The 12,763-nt window shown below is 41.9% G+C and overlaps 1 protein-coding gene across 2 annotated transcripts in view; it reads right to left on the bottom strand.

Moving 5' to 3' along the window:
* npepps (aminopeptidase puromycin sensitive) overlaps positions 1 to 12,763 on the bottom strand; it is a 202,250-nt gene that overhangs the window by 122,586 nt on the left and 66,901 nt on the right. For both annotated transcript variants that reach the window (XM_078224181.1, XM_078224182.1), the window contains exon 2: positions 9,879 to 9,963. In XM_078224181.1, coding sequence (XP_078080307.1) covers positions 9,879 to 9,963 — 85 coding nt within the window. The remainder of the gene's footprint in view (positions 1 to 9,878; positions 9,964 to 12,763) is intronic.

Below are 12,763 nucleotides of genomic sequence, written 5' to 3'. Positions count from 1 at the left end.
GTGTTAGGCTTCACTGGAACATAGAAGCAGTCCAAGGACGGACATGAGCAAGATGATGAGTTGAAATGGCAAGCAAGGAAGGTCAGGGTCATACTTGCAGACTGAGCGAAGGCATTCCATCAAGCAGTCACTCAGTCTGTAGTTAGTCTCCCCTGTGTAAAGAACATCAAATTGGGAGTAGCGAATACCGTAGACTAAATTGAAGGTGGTGCAATTGAAAAGCTGCTTCACTTGAAAGGAGTGTTTGGGGAGCAAATGAAACGCTGCTCCACCTAAATAGGGCCATCTGTCAGCTGTTCTTGAGTTTTGTTTTCACAGAGCACTGATCCTTGTTCTGCTATCTTATTTTTATGTCACTATCAGTACCTCCTTTAGTCTTTAACACTATTAACATTCGCTTTGTCTTGTGGTCCATGACAGCTTTGTCAAATTCCTCCTTAGCTCCCACCTATCCCTGATTCCCACCCATTTTGATCCACCCGTATGCTCCAACAGTTTAAAATCAATCACATTTCTCCCTCTTACAGACTCGAAATGTTAACTCTGTTTCTTTCTCCACAGATGCTGTCGGACCTGCTGAGTTTTTCCAGCATCCACAGTATTTTGTTTTATTTCAATCTGCACTCATCTCTTCATGATTTTCCGCACTAAGCCTGGAACATCATTTTCTCTGTTCTCTGAGCTAAAGTCAACCCAAAGTGCTCAAAACTTTTCCACACTCAAAATCTATTCTGACCAACAGGGTTCGAACAAGCTTTTTATAGAATAAAATGTTCTCAAGTGTGAATGAAAGCTTATATGAAAAGCTGCCCTGGCAGGAACTGAAATTACACACCCAGGCTTGCACTGCAACACAAAGGGTGGAACAAATTCAGGGGTCAGCTGATTTTATACAGCTTAATTCTAACAGCCAATGATATCATCTGAGTTCTTCAACTGCACAAACAACAACCGCCCCCCAGTAAGTTACTATTCTGTGCTGGTTTACTGTTCCTACACAATTGTCAGTGAAGCAGATCCATTGCATGAAACTGCTTTTGAGTAAGCACTGATTGGCAGAGACTCAATAATTCTATCCAGATTAATCCGCAAAAAGCAGTAACCCAGATCAGTTGTTCTAACACAGCATTAAATGAAATCATCTAACCACTGCCTAAAGACAGCACCAAGTATGAAAACCTGCTTACTTGGTTAGATCCAATTCCAAAAGCAATCCAGCAATACCAAAGGTATAAAAAAGTACCACAATTTTGAAGATAATGCAATGTCTGCAGTAACAGAAATCATGGACATTTCATTAATATTCCAAGTTGATTCAGATGGTGCAGTACAGCGCAGAGAAGCCTGTGCCAATTGTTCTGCATCAGCAATGACTGAACTAGATTGTTATGGTTGCTGCAAACTTAAATTGTAACACATCTATTTCGATGCTAGCTCTCATTGTCAGACAATAACTGCTCGAGAAGCCAGTAAGAACGCTTCTTGAATTAAGCAATTAAGTTATCTGCCCATTGTTTCCAAGAAAATGTGAAACAGTATTATTGGCCCTCCCCATATCATTTAAGACTAATTTTTTTCTTGTACATTAAAATAGTCTATTGCAAAAATGATTTACTGTAACACCGATCTCAAGCAGAGAGCCATCGGATGCTGGGCACCGACCTCCTCACTAACTGGAGCGCCCGAATCAGACTTTTGTGGAGCATGTCTGTTTCACGCCGATTCTGGATGGGCGAACCTGGTGGTAAAGGGGGAAGTGCTGGTACGATTGTGCGTGCAGCCTATTAAGTCAATTTAAATGTATGCAAATACATTTAAATGGCCGTCGCACCTGCTTGGTAAAGGGGGAACCAGCACAAAGGCGGGCGTGGATCGCGCTACTCGCCTCATGCCCAACTTTACCAAGTTTCCGCGCCCGAAAACGGGCGCAATGCGGTGGTAAAATCGGGCCGAGTGTTCTGGAATTAATACAATTAAGGAACCTTTTCTAAATGAGAAACAGATCTAAGAACGGAGATCTCAAATTGGGAACTTGAAAATTGATCTCAAATATAGATTATTGGAGCTACCTGAAAAAGCAGCCTCAGAGTTTGAGAATGCCAGCAAAAAGCATGAAAACAAAAAACTGACCATGATGTTGACCTTTCTTTGATGCTGAGGGGGCTTATCGGAGAGAATGAAAAGTAGAGGAAAAAGAGCAAGGCGAGAGTCGCAAAACAAAGAGAAGCTAGTGAGAGGGCAGGCAAGAGAAAAGTGAACAAATAAAATGGGCATGAAAAAGTGAACTGACCCAAAGTGGATTTCAGAAGAGTACTGGAGACAGAGTTCTCTGCTGAATGCATTATTGTCTTTGGCATTAAGCACAAACTGAAGTGCTTCAACTTCTCAACACAGAAGTTGCTTATCCTGGCAAACTATTCCCTCGACCTCTCACTCAGCTTCTCCCATTTGAACAGTTTACTTGTGATCAATACTGTGTGGAACCTAACTTGGGTGGAGGCATGATATTTTCTAAGTAGTTACCATAACTGCAATTTAATCTCAGCAAATACTGGGACAGATTTAAAAAATTTATATACAATTTACTAATATCATCAATTAATATCATGAAATGCAAGTGTTAAAAATCCTCATATTGAAGGCACATACATGAGAGCAAGGAAAGGACAAAAAAAATCTACAGATGTTGCAAATGAAGGAAAAAAGAGGCTCAGTAAGATCCAGTAAAGTTTCTTTTCAGAATATTTTTTATTGGAAGTTTTCATTCTACATTTGCCACGAAAAACAACAAATCCCACAAATCGAGTACAGTACAGTAATCATTATTCCACACAAACACAGAAAAGACCAGTGAATACTCATACAAATTATTCCAATTATCCATCATTGCAATCGTTGTAGTCAGCGTCTCCTCTCATATGGATAAAGAAAGAATATCAGATAGAGTGGGGATCTCAGGATAACACCGTGAGCACACGGCCCCACGGGTGCACATCCTCTTCCACAGGGTAACACAGACAGGGTTACAAAATATACGGGATCCCTTATGGGATCATTTACAAGACCCTAATTCAACATTCCAAGACCTCCAACATTGAAAGAAAAACCAAGGAAAGGGGTACAGGCTATAGCATAGCAGTGCATGCTCTCATCTATAGGAACCAGCAAGCCAAGGACTTGCCCAGGCTCACAGCACTACAAACCTCCCTCCTCTCCAACCAAATCAGAGGTACTGATCAGACACCACATCACTGGAAAATTTAAATAATTTTCCTCCAGGGAAACCCTACCAACAAGGAGAAAAAGATCGTCAAGACACCCATCAACAGGGCATCTGAGGAAGAGATACAACCTTCCTCCTCCCAACAAGGTAAGGAAAACCCACCACTTGAAGGAGGCGACCTAATCCTCCAACCAGCCCAAACTCCGAATGAAGAAAGACTCATACAACACTTAACCACCACACCTAGATTCACACTCGGGCCTCGCAACTAACAGGACATCAATTCATATCCGCTAGGGAACCAAGCTTCAGGAAGAAGAGCAAGGCTAGATATTCAATGTTTAGTCAGCTATGCCTGTGCGTGTATCAAAACACAATTCCCTCACTCCATTTCATCCATTCTTTTAAGGATATCACGCAGTTCCTCAAAATGAGCACTAAAAATCTGTGCCAGGGAGCCAAAATCGTCATCCACAGCTTCACCTGTATTGGCGGCCATTATCTTGACACCAACATCACAGCAGAGCGTAGACCTGCTCGCCAGCGAAACCGCCACTGCGAACTTGGCCCTACCCTGGCCATCTCCGACCGCCTCAATCAAACAAGGATTATCTTGATTTAACTCCGCTCCCCTTTGCCAAAATCCGCCAGGATCTTAGCACAGATTATACACATCAGGATCAGATTGATATTCATGGGTTGTGGATCGGATTAAAATATGAGTAGCACCAGAGCTCGCGAAAAAGCAGCCTCTCCCGAACTTACATCACGTGACACCTGCCATCCCCACCATCCAGGAAAGTTTAGATTCAACAATAATCAGAGTTGCTACTATAGTTAGTTTCCTTTGTAGCAAGTCATTTTACCTCTTATAAGAAAAAAGTAAATTCCAATATTGTTGCCAAAAAGCAATAACCATGTGAACAAGGCCAGCGTCAACTGCAGTCAAATGCTTCAGTTATTGGTGGGAATCTCTGCAATCCAAAATTTGATGGACAATAAATGCAGCAACAGCACGCAGGATAAATTATTCAAGAAACAAACAAGTAGAAATATAAATACATCAATCAATTCAATAATGGATCAATTCCTTTTCTCTTTCATCCGGATTAGTTAATTGATTTCTAAATTAATATTTAGGTTATATGAAATGAACAGAAGAGGTATGTCACTATTTTGTAGTGGATAGGCACCCTTGTAGAAAAAGATGCTGATGGTTCAATGGGGAACGCACTTCATGCCACCGTGTTAACCTATGCAGAGCGAAGGTACCGGATTCATTTCCTGAGCTGTGCTGAATTAGCTGATTTCAGTCTAGACACATGGGGTGTAATTGTCCTCTGGACATTTGTGCTTTACAGGGAAGAGGGAGGAGATATCAAAGACAACTGACATTATCCACTAATCTGTGCTTGTAAGTACAAATGTATAGATGTTACTTAAGACAAAACAGGTTGGCTATGATGCTTCCATACAGTTTAATTGCCTGCCAATAGTCACCTGAAAAATTCACCTATTTAACCCATCCATCCTGTGGAATAGTAGCTTAGCATGGATCAAAGTCTAGATGAGAAAAGAATAGTAAATAAATTTGATTTTCAAAATAATATAGACACTCTCATCCAGGGGGTAAATATTGCTGGAAAAGCATTGGGGGGGGTCTCTGCATTGTGGATGCAGCAAACCTCAAAACTATATGTCTCCAGCAAGTTCCATTTCCAAGGGGGTTTAAATGACTCACTAATATCCCAAGATAGCAAGTTTCAAGACATTAACAATTGACTGGGTAGCAAGCTCCTTCCTTATTGACAGCACAAATCACTACCTTTCAATCATGTTGTGACAGTTTGAAATAAGATGCACAACGCCTCATTACAGGAAGGATGTGGAAAAGATTGAAAGGGTGCAGAGGAGATTTACAAGGATGTTGCCTGGATTGAGTGGCATGCCTTATGAGGATAGGCTGAGGGAGCTCTGTCTTTTCTCCTTGGAGAGACGTAGGATGAGGGGAGACCCAAGAGGTATAGAAGATGTTGAGAGGCATAGATCGGGTGGACTCTCAGAGGCTTTTTCCCAGGGTGGAAATGGCTGCTATGAGAGGACACAGGTTTCAGGTGCTGGGGGGTAGGTACAGGGGAAATGTTAGGGGGAAGTTTTTCACAGAGGGTGGTGGGCGAGTGGAATCGGCTGCCATCAGTGGTGGTGGAGGCAAACTCAATAGGGTCTTTTAAGAGACTCCTGGATGAGTACATGGGACTTAATAGGATGGAGGGTTATAGGTAGGCTTATATGGTAGAGATATGTTCGGCACAACTTGTGGGGCTGAAGGGCCTGTTTTGTGCTGTAGTTTTTCTATGTTTCTAACATCGTTTCAGAATGGTACCATTAACAATCAGTCAAAAAATGAAGGACAAGGACAGATCAAGAACTGAACTTAAATCCAAGTCACACCAAATGGCTAGATGCCAAGCAGAAGCTTAATCAACTCCCTGCAGGGGAGAGGGAGACATTTTCTCATACCCAGGTACAGAAAGAATGGGTAGCAGACAGTTCACTTACTCCCTTAACAGTTGATGTGCAAATCAGGCATATTTAAACTGGAGAGAATAATTTACCAGAGACAAAAATAAAGGTTATAATTTGTTTGGTCGTTCACACCAGCATATTTCTCTGCTCCAGTTTTCTAAAGCTGATATTAGAAAAATACAAAACTACACATTTTCTGGTAGATGTTATGTACTGAGCAATGAAATGCATGGGCAGGTGCAAACAAAATTCAGGTCTAACAACAAGGTTAATAGCCACTGCTGTTATCAACAAGTATTGTTTTTTCTTACAACTCATTTTGAAATCAATGTCTGCTGTTAGACTCAGAATCCCTACAGTGCAGAAAGAGGCCATCAAGTCCGCACCGACTCTCCGAAAGAGCATCTGATCCAGGCCCTCCCCTCTCCCCATAACCCAATGCATTTATTAATCCACCTAACCTATAGCTCATTCCGACTTAATATATCATATATTTATATGCAGGGTGGCTATTATATATTTTTCAGGTGTGGGGAGGGCCTATACCTATTATAACTATATGTACGTACACACACACATCTATTATACCTATGCCAATATTTTGACCACTTGAAATTGACTCCTGCTACTGAAATCAAACTGTCCAGATGAATACACATTATCTGAACCACTATCTACCAGTAGCAGCTCAGAGCTAGTTAGTGTAAAATGGATTCCTTCTCCAATGATTTTAACTTCTTTCGAAGACGATTGAGATTAGAAATAAGGACCAAGGATTCATTGTCATAATTCACAATATCAATGCCTACCTGGTCCAAAACCAAGGGCTTTGCTGCCAACAACCACAAGAGACTCAAGATATTTATTGTGGATATTGACACGATACGACTGTTGTAAACCAGCCAAATCTCCATTCTTTAAATTTGTCAATAAACGTGATTTCAGGCCAAGTCTTCTGTTTTGGGACGTAGTATTCACCAGAGAAATCAGCAAAGTACACAAAGTGATGCATTCCATCTCCAATACATGATCAAAAAAAGATTACTCTTCATCTCAGAAGTTCTAACCCAGATTTTACTTTGAGAATTCAGCCAGGTTTTGCAGGAAGCGAAAGATTAAATTGAGTGAACTTTTTGTTTGGGTACAGGTTGAGAGATTTGATTGGTATTTGGAGAATTAAACTATAAGTAATTATGAGATTTACTTACTGTGCACATTTCAGTTACACACTGGTTAGTCAAAGACACTTAAAATGATAAAACAAGTAGGATAAAGGAATTATCTTTCCTCTCACCACCCCTCTCTGCATCTCCCTCCAGAATGTATGTTCACCTGTGAACAATGCTCTTCCCATCCATTATTATGGATGCTTTCCTCCTTCAGTTTTTGCATCAAATAACTTCTCACACTTAGGGGTATCAACCTCCGTCTCAACTCATCATGGTCTCTTTTACTTAATTTCACTACCCTCTTATCCTTCCTAAATCCTTCCCTCCATGTAAACTCACCAACACATTCACCACCACCCTCTTGACTTTGCGATCCCATGTGGTCTTGGTAGTTGCATCATATCAATCGTAGATAAGACTGCAACCACTTGCTTGTATCACTAGCTACTCAAATCCCCTGCCACGCCCAACTCTGTCACCTACTGCAGTGGTCTCCAAATAGTCGATTACAATCAACAGACCGATCCTGGTGTCTCAATTTCAGCAGGTGTTCAAACAAAGCAATGGACTTGACACGGAAATAATCACCACGCAAAATGATGTGGAGATGCCAGCGTTGGACTCACCTGATGAAGGGGCAGCACTCTGAAAGCTCGTGCTATCAAAAGACCTGTTGGACTTTAACCTGGTGTTGTGAGACTTCTTACCATGCAAAGTGACATAGAGCTGAAAGCTAGGTTAAGGAACAAAGACTATTGGGGACTTGTAAACAGGGAGAAGTACCCTCTTCTGGCATTGTGTGCATTCAAGGTGAAGGCTGACTTTGGTTCCATATATCTCTGTGAGATGGCCTTTTCCCAGATGAAAATCACCATGTCCAAGTATTGCACTGGTCTCACAGATGCCCATCTGATGGACTATACAAGACTGGCCATCTCAAACCATGAACCAGACTTCACAGCACTCACAGATAGCATGAAAGCACAGGTGTCACACTAAGAATAGGTGAGTGTTATGCACAAGTATATCTTGGGGGTTTTAGTAAAGTCCAATTTTTAAAGAGTAGATCTCATGCTGTATTTTGATGCTGAAAGCGATCTTGTGCTTAAAAAGGTTAGAGACCACTAACCTGCGGCATGCACCCCTCCACCCCCTCCCGAAAAACAAGCCGAAATTCCTTACCGCTGCACTTTCAAAATCCCAACTGTTAGCCATTGGCCCTCCGTCAGCCACATAATTTCTGCAGCGACTGATCACTCAACCACACCTTCTCCCTCAATGTTTGAGGCCCTAATGCCCAATAAAACCATCACTCTCCCTAACCCTTGTCATTCCCCTTAGTGTGATTCTCGTCTCTATTTCGAAGTCCAAGGGACACAGATTTGAAAGGATATGGTAAACAACTGGTTCAACCATCCACTGCCAGATCTGGCACCACAAAGCACCTTTGGGTCCTGGTCTCACTTGCTTATTCTGCTCAATATTCCAGGATCATCCTGCAATGGTAACCACCAGCTTCTTTTATTCACTGAAAGCCATCTTCTTTAACCCGGCTCCTCCACTCTCACCTCCAGCAAGAAGCGTATGGACTTCCTGGTCACTAAGATCAAGATTACCTGATCAGTTGCCTCTGCCAGGTCCTCTCCCTTCCATCAGCCCACAGAACCAAACTTCTGCTCAAATTCCTCCCTACCCTAGCCTTGAACTTACATCTTTCTCCAGTATCTCTCCTATCTCCCAATATGTTGATTCCAAGTTCATTGTCTCCATGAGGTCCATCTCTACTTCCTCAATCCTATTCCACTAACTGCTGACCAGAAAACTTCCCCTCCTGGTCCTTATGTTGGCTGATACTGTTCGCAGTTCTCTCTTTCAGGTGTTCTCTCTCCTTGAAATATGCCATCATCACCCGTTCCTTCAAAGATAAACCCTTAATTAAACCAACCCTGCAAAACTACTGCATCATCTTCAACCTCCCTTTCATCCCCAAAGTTTCAATGTCTCTCCACCTTTGCCCAGCTAGGTTACAGACAAACACAAGGATTTCTGCTACCAGGAACAGGCCTCCCGTCTGATTATTCCAGCATCACACGCAAACATGCCTGATCCCAAGGGCTCCAGTCTACCCAATATCACTGTATGCGGCTCGATGTCACATCTTGTTTTATAATGCTTCTGTGAAGAGCATAGGCACATCCAAAAGCAGAATTACTAATATTGGTACCACCGATAAGAATAGTTGTAAAGTCAGATTTACAATTGGCCTACCCTAGCCAAACAATGACACCCTATTGTAGCTAGATCCAATTTTGAAAATAATAAGCTCAAAAATAAGTTAAATCGCCACATTTACCAATATACTAAACAATATTCGTGGAGCAATATTTTTTTATTCGCTCTTGGAATGACAGCATTGCTGGCAAGGCCAGCATTGATTGTCCATCTTTAACAGCCCTTGAGGAGGTCGTGGTGAGCTGCCATCTTGAACCGCCACAGTCCATCTGGTGCAGTTACACTCAGATGCTGTTAGGGAGGGAATTCCAAAAATTTGATGCAACAACAGTGAAGCAACAGTGATACATTCCCAATTCAGGATGGTATGTGACTTGCTGGGAACTTACAGGCGGTGGTATTCCCATTATCTGCTGCTCTTGTTCATCCAGGTGATTGAAGTTGTGGATTTCAAAGATGCTGTCAAAGGAGCTTTGGTGAGTTGCTACAATACACCTCGCATATGGTACACAATGCTGTCACTGTGTGCCGGCGGTGAAGGGAATGAATGTTTGAAGTGAGGAAATGTAAAATACTGAATAGTAAAGCTTCATTAAACTAGAAAAATGTACATCAACTTTACATAAAATGCATAGACAACTAAATGTTTGGGAAAAACATAACAATGCTCATGCCAGATAGATTTTTGGGGGATTGAAAATAGAGCTAAAATCAAATATCACTCTTACCTTCAGCACCTTCGGGAACATACGAAGCTGTTATGATGTCTATATCAGCACAGTTCATAACAATCTGATTCGTTGCTTGTCTTACCTGAAAATATACACACATAAATATTAGTACACTAAACAAAAAAATATATTTTACAAGGACTAGAAACATACTTTTGATCATATCTCGTTTCATGGATATTTTGACCTTTAAGATTCTCTCAGACCCACCTTCCACCCCCATTTTGGAAACTTAATTCAGCCACTTTTCATCGGGCATTCGGTGACTGAGAAGAAAAGCAGGAAAGCAGATCCTTGACCGTTGCAAATTTCATGCTAAGCTAACTGCATTAGAACATCCTAGGATAAGCGACTCCCCTTCTCGGGGAGCACCAGCCACTTGCTCTGTTTCTCTCTTATGCAAAACAGTTGATAACTGAAACTTTGCATTAGGGGATTCAAAAAGAAACAGCACCACATCCTGTGGCTGTGGCATGGCGGGGTGGAGGGAAGCAAAAGCTGGATAGGCTAAACTGTCACAAAGGCAGTTGCGTAAATAATGCGGGTTCAGAAGTAACGATCATCTTGGATATGGAAACTTTTTGTATGAGGGGAACATTTTAAAACACAGCGTGGACCTGTAATGAAAATCCTGACACATTCAAATTTAATACGTTAGCTGCTACTTTATTACAGTAATTAATCTGGTCTCGCACCAGTTACATGGCACTTGTAACCTAGCAAAACATCCACAGCTGCTTCATAAAAGGAGGAGATGGGATGAAGATATCAAGACACCAAGCAGGGATTGAGAGAATTAAGAATGGTGATTAGGGGAAGTGAATGAGATGGGTTTTGATTGAGGCAATGCTTTTGAAAAGGGAGATGCATTAAGGCAAAGAGATTTAAGATAAGAACTCCAGAATATAAGGGCGGGGTGCTTGAAGGCTCATTCAACATGGTGGATAGAACAATAGCTAATTGAAATCTAGATAAGTTGCAGGGTTCTAGATGATTTGGAGTTTTTACAGAATGGAGTTTAGGAAGCCAGTAAGATTGCAGTACTGCTGCGGCTGTGGTGGTGATGGATACCATTTAAAGATCAATGGGAAAACAGGCAGGTTTAATGATCAAATGCAAGTGGATTTTGGAACTCATTTTTGGTTGAAGGAGAAGTGGTTTGCACAGTTGAGTCAGCCTGTGAGCAACTAGGAAGGAGTTGTCATCTCACCAACACTTAAGTTGAAAAAAATTCTAGCTCATCTACTATTTAATTTTGGACAGTTGTGGAGTAGAAGGTGAAAGAAAAGTAAAGCTATATAGGATTGGCATAGATATGGAAGCTGACATAATAATGCTGAGGGGCAAAATGTATTGAGGAAAATGAGTGCAATATGAATGGTTGCTGTAACCCAGAGTTAACTGCAGGGATAGGAGGGAAGGCCATTGCAGAATGGTGTCTATATTGAGGCAGGTAGCAACAGAACTGTGGGATGGCAATACTACAAAGGTTCACTTCTAAAAATCAAAATACATACATTGATGCATTAATAGGTGAGCTACTAAATATCTGGGTTTAAGAAGCAACTTTGAAACCTGCTTCACTATTCATTAAGATCATGGTTGATCTGATTCCCACCTATCTCCAATACATCTCACACCCATGCTTATCAGGAATCCGATTTGCCTCTGCCTTAAAAATATTCCAAAACTCTGCTTCCACCGCCCTTTGCGGAAGAAAGTTCCAAAGGCTCTTAACCCTCTTAAATGGGCAATCCCTTAGTTTTAAATAGCGATGCCTAGTTCTAGATATTCAAGAGGAAACATTCTTTCCACATCCACCATGTCAAGGCCTCTCAGGATCTTGCATGTTCCAATCAAGTTGCATCTTATTCTCCTAAACTCCTGTGGATACAAACCTGGCCTGTCTAAGCTTTCCTCACCAGATAATGTGCCCATTGTAAATTATCAGTCTAGTAAACCTTCTCAGAACTGCTTCTAATTTACATCCTTCCTTAAATAAAGAGACAAATACTGTACACAGTACTCAGATGTGTGATCTCAGCAATGTCCTGTATAATTGAAGAATAACCTGTTTTTATTCATTTATGGGATATGGACATTGCTGGCTAGGCCGGCATTTATTGCCCATCCCTAGTTGCCTTTGAGGAGGTGGAGGTGAGCTGCCTTCTTGAAGCGCTACCATCCATGGAGCGTAGGTACATCCACAGTGCTGTTAGGGAGTGAGTTCCAGGATTTTAATCCAGTGACAGTGAAGGAATGGAAATATATTTCCAAGTCAGGATGATGAGTGACTTGGAGAGGAACTTCCAGGTGGTAGTGCTGCCCTTATCCTTGCAACGGTCGTGGGTTTGGAAGGTGCTGCCTAAGAAGCCTTGGTGAGTTTTAGCAATGCATCTTCTGGATGGTACACACTACTGCCACTGTTCATCAGTGGTGGAGGGAGTGAATGTATGTGGAAGCGGTAGCTATCAAGTGGGCTGCTTGGTGTTGAGCTTCTTGAGTTGCACTCATCCAGGCAAGTGAAAATATTCCATCCCACTCCTGCCTCGTGCCTTGCAATGGTAGACAGGCTTTGGGGAGTCAGGTGAGTTATTCACCACAGGATTCCTTGCCTCTGACCTGCTCTTGCAGCCGCAGCATTTGTATGGCTAAACCATAGAATAGTAATCCCCATAGAGTAGGCAACTCCTCAGGTGTTGATTGTGGGGGATTCAGCAATGGTAATGCCATTGAATGTCATGGGACGATGGTTAGATTCTCTCTTGTTGAAGATGATCATTGCCCAACACTTCTGTGGGCCAATGTTACTTGCCACCCCAAGCATAAATATTGTCCAGGTCTTGCTGCATTTGGGCATGGACTACTTCAGTATCCGAATC

This window comes from Mustelus asterias, chromosome 11 (genome assembly GCF_964213995.1).
Source record: "Mustelus asterias chromosome 11, sMusAst1.hap1.1, whole genome shotgun sequence".
Classification (NCBI taxonomy): domain Eukaryota; kingdom Metazoa; phylum Chordata; class Chondrichthyes; order Carcharhiniformes; family Triakidae; genus Mustelus; species Mustelus asterias.
This window is presented reverse-complemented; position numbering and strand designations above follow the sequence as displayed.